The 14,392-nt window shown below is 56.4% G+C and overlaps 6 protein-coding genes across 6 annotated transcripts; 3 read left to right on the forward strand and 3 right to left on the reverse strand.

Annotated features, from left to right (window-relative positions):
- Nucleotides 1-765: 765 nt before the first annotated feature.
- J7T55_008740 (triacylglycerol lipase fgl2) lies at nucleotides 766-2,028 on the forward strand (the record flags this gene model as incomplete). The annotated part of the gene is made up of 1 exon (XM_053139090.1): nucleotides 766-2,028. The coding sequence occupies one exon, from the start codon at nucleotides 766-768 to the stop codon at nucleotides 2,026-2,028; it is 1,263 nt and encodes a 420-aa protein (XP_052998014.1).
- A 671-nt stretch (nucleotides 2,029-2,699) lies between these two features.
- J7T55_008741 (uncharacterized protein) lies at nucleotides 2,700-3,125 on the forward strand (the record flags this gene model as incomplete). The annotated part of the gene is made up of 1 exon (XM_053139091.1): nucleotides 2,700-3,125. One exon carries the CDS (start codon nucleotides 2,700-2,702, stop codon nucleotides 3,123-3,125), a length of 426 nt encoding a protein of 141 aa, XP_052998015.1.
- A 1,908-nt stretch (nucleotides 3,126-5,033) lies between these two features.
- Nucleotides 5,034-6,269, forward strand: J7T55_008742 (14-3-3-like protein; the record flags this gene model as incomplete). Its single annotated transcript, XM_053139092.1, has 5 exons — nucleotides 5,034-5,045; nucleotides 5,119-5,267; nucleotides 5,344-5,697; nucleotides 5,769-5,856; nucleotides 5,916-6,269. 5 exons carry the CDS (start codon nucleotides 5,034-5,036, stop codon nucleotides 6,267-6,269), a joined length of 957 nt encoding a protein of 318 aa, XP_052998016.1.
- Nucleotides 6,270-7,261: 992 nt separating this feature from the next.
- On the reverse strand, nucleotides 7,262-7,894 carry J7T55_008743 (uncharacterized protein; the record flags this gene model as incomplete). Its single annotated transcript, XM_053139093.1, has 1 exon — nucleotides 7,262-7,894. One exon carries the CDS (start codon nucleotides 7,892-7,894, stop codon nucleotides 7,262-7,264), a length of 633 nt encoding a protein of 210 aa, XP_052998017.1.
- An 81-nt stretch (nucleotides 7,895-7,975) lies between these two features.
- Nucleotides 7,976-8,500, reverse strand: J7T55_008744 (uncharacterized protein; the record flags this gene model as incomplete). Its single annotated transcript, XM_053139095.1, has 1 exon — nucleotides 7,976-8,500. The coding sequence occupies one exon, from the start codon at nucleotides 8,498-8,500 to the stop codon at nucleotides 7,976-7,978; it is 525 nt and encodes a 174-aa protein (XP_052998018.1).
- A 1,682-nt stretch (nucleotides 8,501-10,182) lies between these two features.
- Nucleotides 10,183-14,100, reverse strand: J7T55_008745 (uncharacterized protein; the record flags this gene model as incomplete). The annotated part of the gene is made up of 2 exons (XM_053139096.1): nucleotides 10,183-13,054; nucleotides 13,391-14,100. The coding sequence occupies 2 exons, from the start codon at nucleotides 14,098-14,100 to the stop codon at nucleotides 10,183-10,185; spliced, it is 3,582 nt and encodes a 1,193-aa protein (XP_052998019.1).
- Nucleotides 14,101-14,392: the final 292 nt, after the last annotated feature.

Genomic DNA, 14,392 nt, shown 5'->3' on the forward strand with positions numbered 1-14,392 from the left:
GTGCACCAGGACCTACCCGCCTGGTCCGACGGACCTGAGGACTGCGAAGGGCATCGATGTTTGTTTGAGACTTCAGTGTAAGGAAACGGTGCTTCTAGGATGAGGGATGAGGTATGATATCCAAGATTGTTGGCGAGGAATCTGAGGAGGCAGTAGTCGGAAAATAGGCTGTGCTGGGTTGCACAATCCTCTTAATTTGACGACAACCTCGCCCGGGAGTCTTGTATGCACAAAGCTGTTGCACTGTAGCACCGTTCACGAATATTCCTTCGTGCGATGAGACTGTGGCCATCTATTTGGCCTCGTTGTGTCAGATCTTAATATGGAAATTCGGCCCCCAACAGAACATGGTGATGCATCTCGCATGGTGGCTTGGGACATTCCCCTTTCAGACCCCTGAGGGCGTTGACGCTGTGACTTGCGGGAACCAACCCTCCCCACCTTCGCCCTTCTACCCCAAGACGGACCAAGCCGCCGCCAGCCGACGTCATGTGGTTATTCATGCTCCAAACACCACACTCATTCTCCTCATGATGACCCAGATGACTTCGTTCTTTTTTGACCAATACTCTCTTACCTAGCAATTGACATATTCATTCTCCTCCCTAATTCTCCACGCCGAACTGAATCCTCGGCAAACGCTGCACCCTGAAGATGTGAGGTGAAAAAGTCCACCAAGTCGACGACTTTGGTATAGCCCAATCGATCAACCTATACTTGGCCCACCCTCCTTGATCACACGACCAGTCTGCGGCGCATCCCAAGATGCGACTCCTTTCTTCTCTAATTGCCCTCTGCGTCCTCGACCCGGCGAGCCTCGCCGGCTCGTCCGCCGAACCCCACCCCGAACACCAGCAGCGACCAATCTCTTCCTCTTCGAGCGACGATGGGTACCCCGGGGCCAATAGCGTCTCCACAGCCCTTTTCGCCTCACTCGAGCGCCTCGCCCGCCTAGTCGACATCACATACTGCGTCGGGACCACGGGCATCTCCCCGCCCTTCTCGTGCGCCTCGCGCTGCAAGGAGTTCCCCAACCTGCAGCTCGTGTCGACGTGGAACACCGGTGTGCTGATGAGCGACAGCTGTGGGTACGTGGCCGTGGACCATGGCTCCGGCTCCAAGCACGGTGCAGGCGGCGGCGGCGGCGGCGGTGCTGGCCAAGACGGCGCCATCGTCGTGGCCTTCCGCGGGACGTACAGCATCACAAACACGGTCATCGACCTAAGCACCGTGCCGCAGGAGTACGTGCCGTACCCGGCGCCCGACGACGGGAAAGGCAACGGGACGGAGAACAGGTGCGCGAACTGCACCGTCCACATGGGCTTCCTGGAGTCGTGGACGCAGGCGAGGAAGCTGGTGCTGCCGGTGCTCAAGAGCGCGCGCGCGAGGCACCGCGGCTACCCGGTGCATCTCGTCGGCCACAGCCTCGGCGGCGCGGTCGCGCTGCTGGCGGCGCTGGAGCTCAGGGTCGCGCTGGGCTGGGACGACCTGGTCGTCACGACGTTCGGGGAGCCGCAGACCGGCAACGACGGCTTCGTGGACTACGTCGACCGCGTCTTCGCGCTCGGCGGCCTCGACGGCTACGACCCGGACCTGGAGAAGAGGGTGTACCGGCGGGTCACGCACGTCGACGACCCGGTCCCGCTGCTGCCGCTGAGCGAGTGGGGCTACAGGTCGCACGCGGGGGAGGTCTTCATCGCCAAGTCCGAGCTCTCGCCCGGCGTCGAGGACTTGAGGCTGTGTCGCGGGGACGAGGACCCGGCGTGCATCGCGGGCGCTGACAGTGCTGTGCTGGCCCGGATGGCCGAGGTCATGAATGAGGTACCTCGAGCGGAGCGTAAGGGTGAAGGCTGGCTAGACACCCTGTCGGATACGATGGCTGGTATCCCATCAAGACTGAAGCTTTGGCAACTATTGTTTGCCCATCGGGACTATTTCTGGAGGCTTGGCCTATGTGTTCCTGGGGGTGATCCGTCGGACTGGGGCCGGCCGCCGTATAATGTCAGCTCGCATCCTGATGAGTTGTGAGCTTGTTCTTGGGCTGGAAAATACTTTTCTGGAAAACAAAATTGCCCTGATGGGCGGGTTCTACTTGTTTCGGTTAGGAAGGTCTAGCATGGGCGTTCTGGTCGAGGTTCGATCGGAATTGGATTATCTATGGGACTGGGAGTAAACATGGTCACAAGGCTAGCCCTGTACAAATTCCTGGGCACAGCAATAGGCGTTTGGATTTGACTTCTCTATGCAAGTAAACTGGCTGCTCCGAGTTTACAACTTAACCCGGGCAAGAATGACCAGTTCCTTTTCACCCTTCCACAAAGTATACTATTGCCTAAACAGAGTCAATTGTCTAGTGGCAAACCTAAAGCACAAGGTACATATTCATGTTCACCTGCTTGTTAATCTAGTATTCTGAGGCTGTCTATGCGCTCGCCTGTCCGCTCAGGTTGCTGTAGCAAGAAGGAGAACATTCAAGTCTCGTGGCACCCTCGCAGGCTCCAGATATGGCTACCTGGCCGCAGGGTGGTTTTGAATGGGCTTTCATCAGCTCAGACGTTCTCAAATTTTCCAGAGAAGGCTGAAATGCTGTCAAGATGCCGTCATTCCGGCATGTGTGTTGAGATTACGACGTGTTCAAGCTTTAATACCTTGGCTTGTGCAGTTTGCTCGTGAGAAAGAGCACAATTTTGTAATGAATCATGACAGGCTGCAATACTTCAGACAACAGCAATGCGATCTTTGACTCCCACGGCTTCGTAGATGCGAGAGCAGTTCACATATTCACGACAGACGATACCGGCCCGGGCGCGTTCACGGTTATTGCAGCCCGTGAGGCCCCCGGGAGACTGGAAATCCGCCCAATGCAGGTGTGTCATAGTTCCATCTTGTTTGTCATTGGTGATCCGCACCTGGGCGTTCCAAGGTTCGAGGCGCCACCAGGGAAGACCCTGGGCCTCGGAGGCGCGGCTCAGCCCGTCGGGTTCCGGACGCATGACGACGAGAGGAGGAGCCTGACTTGCTCATCAAGGCTTGATACCAGACGCCAGGGCCCGAGAGGGGTATCGGCATTGCTGCTTTGCTTGAGAAAGTTTGTTGGATATCTCGCCGGCACCTCGGGGTGGTAATACGTATGATTTGGTGGCTTGGATACCTGGTCTCCACAGGCGAGGCAGAGCTGTATCCAAATGGAGAGGCAGGCAGGCAGGACGGGCCCATGCCTCTTGGTGGTGGTGGTGGTGGTGGTGGTGAACTAATTAGATGCAGGGAAGAGAACCGGGCTTCGACGGCGCTCAGACAAGTTGCTTGTGCGACTGTGGTCTGTCGTCATGTTGCAGCCCGCAGGGCAGATGCTGCGTGCCCAAGACACGGCCCCTGCCTGACTCTTCAGTTGTTTTGTGCCCTGATGATGATGACTCTTTTTTGGGTTCGCCCGCACTGCAATGCTGAAGGTTTGAGTGCACAAGGGTCTAGACTGCCACTCACACGTGCAGGCGAACCCGGTGGAAGGCAGCTTATCTCGGGAAGGGATTAATAAAAAGGCGTGGGCTGGAGAATGTGACGAGGTTCTGGCAAATTGTCGTGATTTCAATTTAGGGGCGCTTCAGGGGGACAGAATCCGATCGGGGAGGACGAGCCCACAGGAAGGATGGATGAGGACGATCACAAGATGGTCAATGCCGGCTACCACGGGCAAGCAGGTACCTAGGCTAGCTATTGCACGGTGCAGACTGCAACGAGCTAGCTATAGCTTCTTCTTATTACATGTGGCAGGCAGGTATCTAGATGGGACGATGGGACGAGAGGACGAGAGGACATGAGGACATGAGGACGAGGGGACGAGGGATCAAGGGACGAAGGCCGAACTCGCACGTTTTGGTGGTCAATAAGACCGGCCTGATGGTACTGTGCAGCAGCAATCGAGAGAGAGAGAGAGAGAGAGAGGCTGTATGTACACGCGAATGTACTATGTACAGCACAACAGACATTTAATGTAATAAAATGTAATATACGGGCGGTAAGACGAGGCTCGGCTAACACGGACGTCCCTCGTCGAGCTCTTGCCGAGTCAGAAGAAAGCCTTGCTCTCAAGCTACCCGAATACCTAATCTACGGAGTACTGGACTAGGTACCCAGAGCGGCGTTTGCATCGCTGTCACCTCACCAATCCCACGCGAATTGCCTGGATTAGGTACAATAATACCTTGGTATAGACAGGGAGAGGGCAGGTAGGCAGGTAGGCAGGTTGGTCCCGTAGACGACGGTGGACCACGGTAGAATACTGTATGTGTATGTGGTGGAACAACGCAGACCTGGGCCAGCAGCAAAGAAACCAAGACAGGCATTGCATTGCCAGAAAAGGAGCCCGACGCCTGCGTGGGCTGCCAGTTGGCCGCATGCCAGATTGAGATTGAGTGTGTGTGTGAGGGGAGTTGAGGGAGTGGGATGGGAGAGTGGGAGAGTGAGAATGAGAGAGTACCTAGACAGGTAGGTAGTGGGGTAGCCTCAATTTTGGGGCGTTCCCCGCTATCAATTTTGCGCTCCCTCCTGGGCTAAGGCTGATTTTGCTGGGTACATTGGCCGGCGAGCCCTGCCATTGGGCGTCCTGCTCCCGCGCGCAGCCCTGCCGACCTGAACCCAGACCCAGACAGCCAGACGACAGCAGGACAGGAGAGCACAGGACAAGGACAGACAGGCCAGACAGGCCAGACCAGCCAGACCAGATGGGACAACACCCAAGCCCAAGCGTGCCTGCCTGTCTACCCTACCCTCTGCCTACCTAACCTACCTGGGCCTGCTGGCTTGCCGCTTTTTCTTCCCACCCTTCCCCCCCAACCCCAAGACACCGACTTTGCCCACAACACAACAACATCACCAACCAACGACCACTTGTAAACAGCCTCCGAGACCTGCAAAACCAGCAGACCCAACCCTGCCCTTCTCTCTTTCCCACCACCGCCAGACTTCCTTTCGTACTCCCTCCCTCTCTCTCTTTTGCACCTTTCAGTCAATAGACCAGCAAGAGATCCGACAAGATGGCGAACGAGGTACGTGTAGTCTTGCACTCCAACAAGCCACCCCCCACTTCCCCTTTGCTCTCGAAATCGCCTCTCTGCCCAGCTCCTGTGCCTCTGCCCTTGCGCCCCTGATAACCTCCCATCACCTGCCTTCCCCCTGCTGCTGCAAGCTGTCAACACCTTCATATTGCCTCTGTGTGCCGTTGCATCTGGATTCCGCAAGTCGCTAACCTATGGCTCCCCATCTCTAGCGTGAGAGGTGCGTTTTTCCGAATCGGTTGATGCCTGCCCGTATCCGCGCCAGAACCAACTGACCGATCCCCAACAGCAAGACTTTCCTCGCCCGACTGTGCGAGCAGGCCGAGCGTTACGATGAGATGGTCTCCTACATGAAGGAGGTTGCCAAGCTCGGCGGTGAGCTGACCGTCGACGAGCGCAACCTGCTGTCCGTTGCCTACAAGAACGTCGTTGGTACCCGACGTGCCTCCTGGCGCATCATCTCCTCCATCGAGCAGAAGGAGGAGTCCAAGGGTTCCGAGAAGCACGTCCCCACCATCAAGGAGTACCGTTCCAAGATCGAGCTGGAGCTCGAGAAGGTCTGCCAGGACGTCCTCGATGTTCTGGACGAGTCTCTCATCCCCAACGCCGCCTCCGGCGAGTCCAAGGTCTTCTACCACAAGATGTAAGCCTATTTACCTAACTCCCTTGTAAGGGTCGTCTCCATATCTGACTTTTGGATTTCCACACAAACAGGAAGGGTGACTACCACCGTTACCTCGCTGAGTTCGCCTCCGGCGAGAAGCGCAAGACCGCTGCCACTGCTGCCCACGAGGCTTACAAGGTGAGAGAGCTGCGCCTGGTGGTTTCATGTGCGCAGTCTGCTAACATCCCTGTCTCTAGAACGCCACCGACGTTGCCCAGACCGAGCTGACCCCCACTCACCCTATCCGCCTGGGACTGGCCCTCAACTTCTCTGTGTTCTACTACGAGATTCTGAACTCCCCAGACCGCGCCTGCCACCTCGCCAAGCAGGCCTTCGATGATGCCATTGCCGAGCTCGACTCTCTATCCGAGGAGTCCTACCGGGACAGCACCCTTATCATGCAGCTTCTCCGGGACAACCTCACCCTGTGGACCTCGTCCGACAACGGCGAGGCCGAGGCCGCAGGCACCGCCGAGGGAGCCGCCAAGGAGGAGAAGCCCGCAGAGGAGAAGACCGAGGCCAAGGCCGAGGAGCCCGCACCTGAGTCTTAAGGGGCCACACAGTCCCTTGTGCGCCTGCTGAAAGTCGAAAAGTGATAGTTCCCTGCTGAAGCTTAGCGTCCGTGCCAGAAGGATGTTGGGAGGCGCTCTCTAAGCGGAGTACGGGTGGAGAGAGGATGTGATTTATGGCATTGGTCACGATCGGGGTCACTCTTCCTGGGAGTTGGTTGCGATGGGTAGCGAGAACGCAGGGCATGGACTTTGGGTCCTCTGGTTTTGGCTCCCGTGGGGGGAGAATTGGCACCTGGACGGGTTCGGCGTTGTGCTCTAGCAACATGGCTGATCCTCGCACTCCCCTTGGGTGTTTACCCCCTTTCAGATAGTCACAACCCAGGATTTTCATGGATTATGTTGATTTCCTTATCTCCGCCTGTATGCGTCATTTGCCTTATTTCATACTGAGAGAGAGTGTGTGGTCGTCTCGGAATTACCCCCCAATGTTTATCGGTCAACAGACAGATGTAAAGCCCCCCTTTACCCCCCAAAAAATCAAAACAGTCATCAAGTCAACCAACCATTTCAGTCAATGCCGACTGAAAGCGACCCTCCAAACTTTGTTTACTATTCCGAATCCGGTTACGGCCAGACAGCGAAGCAGGCGACAACAAGGTAGAGTTAGATATTGGGCTGCAAAGATCAAGGTACCTCGAGCATGCCGCGCTGGCAACGCCTCATAACGCCCACGTCACAAGGGTGCCCGAGCTCTCCCATCTGCCGATACGCCGATCTGATAGTATGCAAAGCAACGACCCGTGGGCTCGGCACATCTTAGGGGTGATATGGAAGTGAAGGCTCTACCAACCTTGAAGGGCTCGTCCTCGCCGTGCTCTGCGGCACCAGGCTCACTTAAAATGGTCACGCAGAAGACAAGTCACCACAGTCACGGCACTGGATATTGATGGGCGATCATTTACATGGAGACGTGGTGAGTAACAGGGTCACACGATTAAGTCAGTCCTCTAATATAATACCTGCCTGCAGCCTCAACGCTTGACCTGACTCTTGTCCAGTAACTTCTGCGCCCTCCTCAAGCGCGCCATCCGCTCATCCAGCGCCTTGTTGTTGTCGCCGCCGCCCATGTTCGAAAGGCTGGAACTGAATGCAGAGCAGATGGAGCTTCCGTACTCGCTGGCCTCTGCGACGAACATCTGCGTCGACACTGCCCGGCCCAACCCCTCCTCCTCGCTCTTGCTGCCGTCCCTGGCCTTGAGGTGGCCCATGGCCGTCTTGATCCCGCGAAGCATGTGCTTGCCTTTGCCTAGCTTGCTCCCGCCCGGCCGTGGCTGCTCTTCTAGTCGGTTTTCTTTTTCTGTCTGATTGGTGGTGACAGGCTCCTCGTCCTCACAGGACCGACCGCAGACTGGGCAGACATCTGAGGAAATCGAGCGCGAGCCACCACCGGTCTGGTCGGCGCCTGGCAATGCGAGCGCATCCGAACGGTGGCCGCACATCCTGCCGGCACCGCAGTACTGATCCTCCCGTGTGCGTATGGCCTCGTCCAGCCATACCTCGATCTGCGCGCGCCTCCTCGGCTTCAGCAGCCTCCGCGCTGTGCGCTCGTCGCCGCCCTCGGTCTGCGCGGCAACAGCGAGCCGGCTCTGCTCGGACGGCGCCATGCCGGCTCTCTACAGCTGAGAGGCAGCTGCCAGCTGAGAAACGGATGGCAGCCGAGAGGCAGACGGCAGGAGCCGCGTCCCCTAGCTGTTGTCGTCTGACGTTGCCTCGTGCGCGGAGTTCTGCTGCTCGGAGCCCCTGATGCTCCTGCCGCCCCCACCGGCGCCAATGCTCCTCCTCCTCGTGCTCGGTGCGGGCCTCCTCCCGCGCTTGGATGCGGCGCGCGGCGCGTTGTTGTCGTCGCTGCTAGCCTGTGACAGATGGTTGCGTGAGCTCCTGGGCACGTTCAGCTCCTCCCGCGGCGGCGCCCGTGAGGCCTGCGCCGGGGCGGCTCCTCGTGGGTGATGACGTTGCTGCTGTACGGACGATGGTGCCCTGCCAGGGGCGGCCGAGGAAAAGGCTCCGCTCGCGGCGCCGGCGGCACCTTCCCCCGCGAGCCGCCGGCTGCGCCGGACCTCGTGCTCGATCTTCTCGAGCGCCCTGTCGTGGTCCGTCTTCCAGCCCTCGCGCTCCCTGTGCGTGTGGTACGCGAGGAAGAGGTAGAGGGCCGGGAGGGCGCTGAGGACCACGACGGAGGCGATGACGACGATGAGCACGGGTGTCTTCATTGTTGTTGGTGTGGTGATCTTTCCGGTGATGGAGCGAGGGTTTATAGTAGTTGTGAAGGGTATTCGAGGGTGTGGGAGTGAAGGTGAAGAGGATGTCTGGGTGGATAGAGGTGCGAAAAGTGTATGATGTGATGTGTTTTCGGACAAGAATGGGTGGCACCGCGAGACGGACTAGGTGTGGAAAATAACTGAGGCTCAATAATAAAATCACTATAACTTACAGACACACAAATTTCAGTATAGACTGGCGTCAAAGATGGTGCGCGCTCATCTAGGTCCTCATAAAGCTGCCTCGTGGCTGCCTTTCTGCCCACGTTCTGCACGCCGCGCCACAAGATAGCGACCTGGCCACGAGAGTAAGGCGGTATTAAGTCAATGGCACTAATTCTGCTTAAAATATATCGTTGAACATAAAATTCCCGATAAGAGTGCGGATATGAAACTGGGGTTGAGCCGATGTGCACGAACGCCTTGAGGACTGGTCACGGTCCAGTTTAGTGTCTTATAGCCTCCGTTCTGCAGGCACTTGCGTCAGGAACAAATGCCAGGGTGCAAAAAGAACTACGAAAAGAACTTCGGAATAGTGGTCTTGGGGGAAGGGACACAGATATATCTCACCCGTACGTTTGGCTCACGAGCTTGAGACGGGCACAATTCTACCATGCCGTCAGCGTCGAGAACGACGAGGGAGTTGGATTTTTCGTCCAGCCAAGACGGTCCGGTGCGTGAGCCGATGGAGATGGTTCCAAAATAGACCAGAGCCGGGTCTCCTGCCGCCTGCGAGCCTGCGAGCCCACTGGGTAAGGAGAAGGCGACAGCGATGGGCGCAGATTGTGACCGTCAAGTGAGTTGCGCTGGCGAGTGCTAGGGACACGCCGAGGTTGGCATATCACTTCGCAAAATACCCACCGTCTTTAATGCCTAGGGAAGCACCGAGCTAGCTACTAATGCGAAGTGCAAATCACGTTGTAAAGATTGTTGTCAACAACTTGAAATCCTCTTCTCGTCCTCTTTGATTAAATTTTACTTTTCGCGAATACGCAAGAATCATCTAGACCAGCTACTGACCAAACTTACATCAACCCCTCCCTCCCTCCTACGCTCATGATGGCAAGGTATGTCATTGAGGTTAGCAATATTACTAGATATTGATCGTTCACGGCAGTCTTCACCTGTAGAGTCAAGCAGAACATCACTCAACAGAAGCTCAGGCAGTTGTGGATGCAGGATTGTTGTTTTCTTCCCTGCTGCTACAGACACTCGTCATCCCAGTGTACACGCATGATATCTTCCCTAATTACAGAGAAGCCGTCCCGAGATATCACACCGAAATAGCAGAACGCAAGAAAGCACCCGAGAGTAAATTTTTGATACGCCATCGCTAGCAGTCGAGTAAAAATGAGGTTACCCAGAAATCAGTCTATTGCCGCCTTTTGTACATTTGGCAGCACGTCCCGAACGTTGATCGACCCAACTCCCGCTTGCCGATTGCCGAAAAAGGAACCCAGATGTGTTTTGGGCCAAAATATCCCATGGCCTATTATTGTATTTGTGTCAGATCGAGTTTGGAGACGGCTCGTCTGTGTGTGCTGCTTGCAGCAAAGGGTGGTATGTATGTAGGTATGTATGTATGCATGTATGTATGTTGTAGTTCCCAGCTGTGTTATCTTCATGCGTGGTCATTAACGATCAACGAACTCAGCTGAACTGCCCTCGATCTTTCCCCGGGAGTCTGATGGGAATCTGTTGATACTACCATGGGTCACGGTGCCCAAGCGGTTCTCACTGGACAGCTGGTGCGTGTCAGACTCCGCCCCGAGCGAGGAGATCGAGGATGTTCTCTGATCTGCTGATACGTTCCGCGACAACGGCTGAAAAGGTAGGCGTGAAGATGTTGCCTGATCTTGTCCCCGAGGTGGCGGCGCATCCAGGTTCAGAGTCAGTCCGCTTATCAGGTCGGACTTGCGCCTGGAACTCTTCCTGGGAACATCAGGCACTGCTTTCTGAATATCACCACGGACTACGTCAATCCTCTCGGAGGCGTGGCTGGTTTTCGAGACTGCGCGACTGGGTACGTGAAAGCTTCCTCCCGCATCCAGGTCAGGCAGCACTGGTGGGTTTCGAGAAGAGCTCAGGTCCCCAGGCTCGTCAGCAGCGTCTTCATCTATGCTGACGCCATCGTCATTGAGTAATCGAGCCGTCGGAGGAGGTTCATCGCCTTGCGCGGCGGGCGGCGGGCGCTTGGCAGTTCCTTCGTCGGAATCTGAGTCGATGGGTCCTTTCCTTAGCACTCCCATCGCTACAGGTGTCCCTTCAGGAGGATCTGTGTCATCGTAGGCTTGATCCGACCGCATGGCAGGAGGCATGCGTGAGCTCCGGACAACCTCAAATCCTTTTCCTTTCTCCTTCCTCTTGCCGCTAAACATGTTCTTGAACCAGCCAGTTGCAGTGGCCACTGTCCCGGTGGGGTCTGCAGGCCCTGTGCCCAACTTTCTTTGTGGCGCGTCCGAATTGAGCCTCGAACCCCGCTGGACGCCGTAGTAAAAGTCGACCTCACGAGTAGCGTAGTCTGTTCTGGTGGGGAAGGCATACGTCGCAGGCGTTGCGCGATCACGATCGCGGTCACGGTCGATGGGATCGACGTCAACTGGATCGAGCGCCGCTCCACCACTTTGGCTCGTCCGCTTTTGAGACCACTCACCACTTGTTCCCCAGGACGCGCGAGCTCTAGAATGTGGGGATTGGTTATCAAGTGTTTTCCCCCGCTTCCTCGGCGGCCTGTAGAATGTGTCTCCCGGGTTGTCTGCCACTAAAGCATTCGGCGGTACGGAGTGTCGGCTCTGCTGCCCCACCACGGGAGATGGGAGGAAGGAGTATGTGCTGGTCTCGCCAGGTGTCGATGGTGTGAAAGTCGTTCCAGCCTCGAGACGAGATGGCGGCATCGAATTGTCAAAGCTCATAGCATCAAGGGCGGATGAGCTTCTCTGAGGCCGACCGTTGAGAAGCACCACACTGCCAGCTGACTCGCTTCGGAGGCGGCCGCTTGGTGCGATGTACCCTGCCTGGGCTGGATCTTGCGCACTCAACATTGCTGTGCTTGACAACTGACTTTGTCTGGACGGACCACCACGTCGCGAGGTTCGCCTGGAAAGCTGCCGAGCACCGAATATTCTTGACAAGGGTCCTTGAGACAACCCCTTGTTGTCATCTCCTCCTGCGCCCATCAGCCTTGCGATGACCTCAATAATAGTCTGCAAGGCGTTCAACATGAAGCACAGAACCAACACGCCGCTGTGTATCACAAGTATAACATATCCTATCCATCCCTTTGAGCCGTCGGTGACCCCAAGCTGCGGAATGAATGCCGTCATGAGAAGAATCACCGTGAATCGTAGCACCGCAAAGAGTGTATGGTACGCATTCATCGACGTGGGCGACGAGAAGGGCTTGAATGCGTGCAGCGTTATCACCTGCACGACTTCGCAGATAGCCAGAACAATGATCTGTGCGATTCCCACAGGCTGCACGGCGCCTATCCCGACACCTCTGATGAACGTCAACAAGACGGGAATCAGGGCGAAGGCGGCGGCTTCATCGGAATAGGTGTTATAGAGAGGCCCGTAAAGCAGCACGGTCGGCAGATCGTCGAACAAAACTGACCGCGGTTTGGTCGTCGTAATAAGCCGTAGGAGCCACCCGGCAAAGATGAGAAGCAGCACGATTGTTGCGGCGGCGAGTGCTACCGTATAAGCGGGTGACTGGGCGGCAACCACCAGCTGAAACATGGACAGTGCCACCAGAGGTAGTAGGAAGAAGTTGAACACAATCCTCACAACGTTCCCTACGGTGAAGGGAAGATTCTTGTTGCGGAGATCCTCCTCTTGGACGTTCTTCACGAAGCGATAAACCCATTGCACTGCAAACCCCAATTGAGTGATGACGGCCACAGCCCCTATTATGCCTAGGAGCCAGACCATCATGCCCGCCCAGATGTCCTCAACATTGCCCATACCGACCAGTTGGCCTAGTTCATGGAGGCCGTAGGTGCCGTTGGTGAAGTAAAGTCCGTCCCTCAAGTTCTGCCACCCTGGATCCTTGGTCACAAAGCTCTGATTGAACATTAGCGCAGACCAAGACGCTTGGCTGACGATAGGCTGGAAGAACCCAGGGTAGTTGAGAGTAAGGCCGCCAGTCAACGCCACAAATTGAATGTATTGCAGGCAGTCGCCGAAGCCTGGTGTCACCAAGCGGAGAAGGTCATTGTGCCTTCCAAAGTTGGAGCTCCAGTGGAAGATATCCGTGGTGCCCCACGGACTGTAGATGCTGGCAAAGACAGTAGCAAATCCGACCGACAGGAGGACCATGAGGGGCAGAAACTTCAACATCCACGCCAGCCCGCCGAGATCCGGGGTCAATGTGGCAGAGATGCAGCCGACGGTTGTTTGCACGACATCGCCATATATGATGGAGAAAGTGGGCGAGAACGATGTGAAGGCATAGCTTGAATAGAAGTCCTTCGTCATCGTGATGGATGGCAGGCCAGCGAGCGAGGTTCTGCGTTGCTTGTTAGCACTATTCTCACGCATATGGCAAAGAAATGCATCAGGGGGTGAGGAAGCACGGCCATCACTGGGGGATATCGACTTTCGCATCTGCTATTTAGTCAGACAGCAGTCATCAGGCTCTCATGCCAGCTGTGAGCATCCCATCGTAACGGTGCCTAATAAGCAGAGATGTCGACGTCTCGACCGGAAACGGTCCAAGCCTGAGCATGAGACTGCTGTCATACCTCAAACGCAGAGAAGCGAACAATATTCATCACCGTACTGGCCGTTCTTTCCCACCTCTAGATATCCTTGCAGGGGAACAGGCACCAGAGCGGATACGCACATTTCCGATGTGTTGAAGACGGGGCCCAACGGGCATGACGCATTCGTCAGAGCATCCTTGCAAAAGTCGAAATCGGCCGAGTAGGGCTCGTAGGTCACAACGTCGATCTTGCTGTGCAAAGTGGTGAGGAGGTTCGCAGTGTCCGCGAATGGGTTGTCGACGATCTTGCCATCGGTGACATTGGGATTGCTCCAATCATCGCTGTTCCAGGGAGGCAGTTCGGGTGTTGCGGTCGGGTTGTAACGGCCTGTCACGTTCCCCCATACGGTGATCCTGAGATTATGGCTTTTGTTCTTGGTGTCGAAAGTTGCCCCTACGTAGAGCGGGACCCATTGCAATTCGAGAGGATTGCTATACTTGGTCGAATCGGGGAGACAGTTGTCGAATTTGTCGAGAAGAACGGCGGCCGCGGGCTGCGCCAAGAGCGATAGGCACACGAGGGATCGCATCCTGCGTTTCGTCGCAGAGCGCGATGATCGCTTGCTGTTCGTAGTCGTGATGCCCCTATCGAAGCGCGTCGGCGTGGAGTGAAGATGCCTCACGAGCCCGGGATTCCCTCTCCTCTTCCTGTGGTACACGGCTCCGTCTAAGTCGCTTCCCCGTGCGACAGCCTGCGGCTGGATGGCTCGGTTCCTCGTGGCGTCATGGTCGCAGGGAGTGCAGGCCCGACCAGAATCAATCTCAGGATAGGTTGCATCGAATATTCGCATGATTGGCGCGGCACGAGTAGAAGAAGCGGAGGCGTGGAATCGCGACGAGACGGAAGGAAAATGGGCAGCTCTGTCAGATAATGAACATCTTGGGAGACTGGGTCCACTGAGGCTCGTGTTTGTACCGCGGGAGCAATTCGGGACTGAAGCTGGAGTTGGGACGGATAGATGGATGCCAACCGGCACCAGGTCGGCGCACGACGTTCCTCTGGGCGTAGCTGGAGAAAGGCAATCAATCGACAGTCCAGGTCGAAGCAAGGAACAAGACGCGACGGGACGGGTGGATGGATAG

The sequence above is a fragment of the Diaporthe amygdali genome (assembly GCF_026229845.1).
Source record: "Diaporthe amygdali strain CAA958 chromosome Unknown NODE_4_length_2575358_cov_65_588622, whole genome shotgun sequence".
Lineage (NCBI taxonomy): Eukaryota > Fungi > Ascomycota > Sordariomycetes > Diaporthales > Diaporthaceae > Diaporthe > Diaporthe amygdali.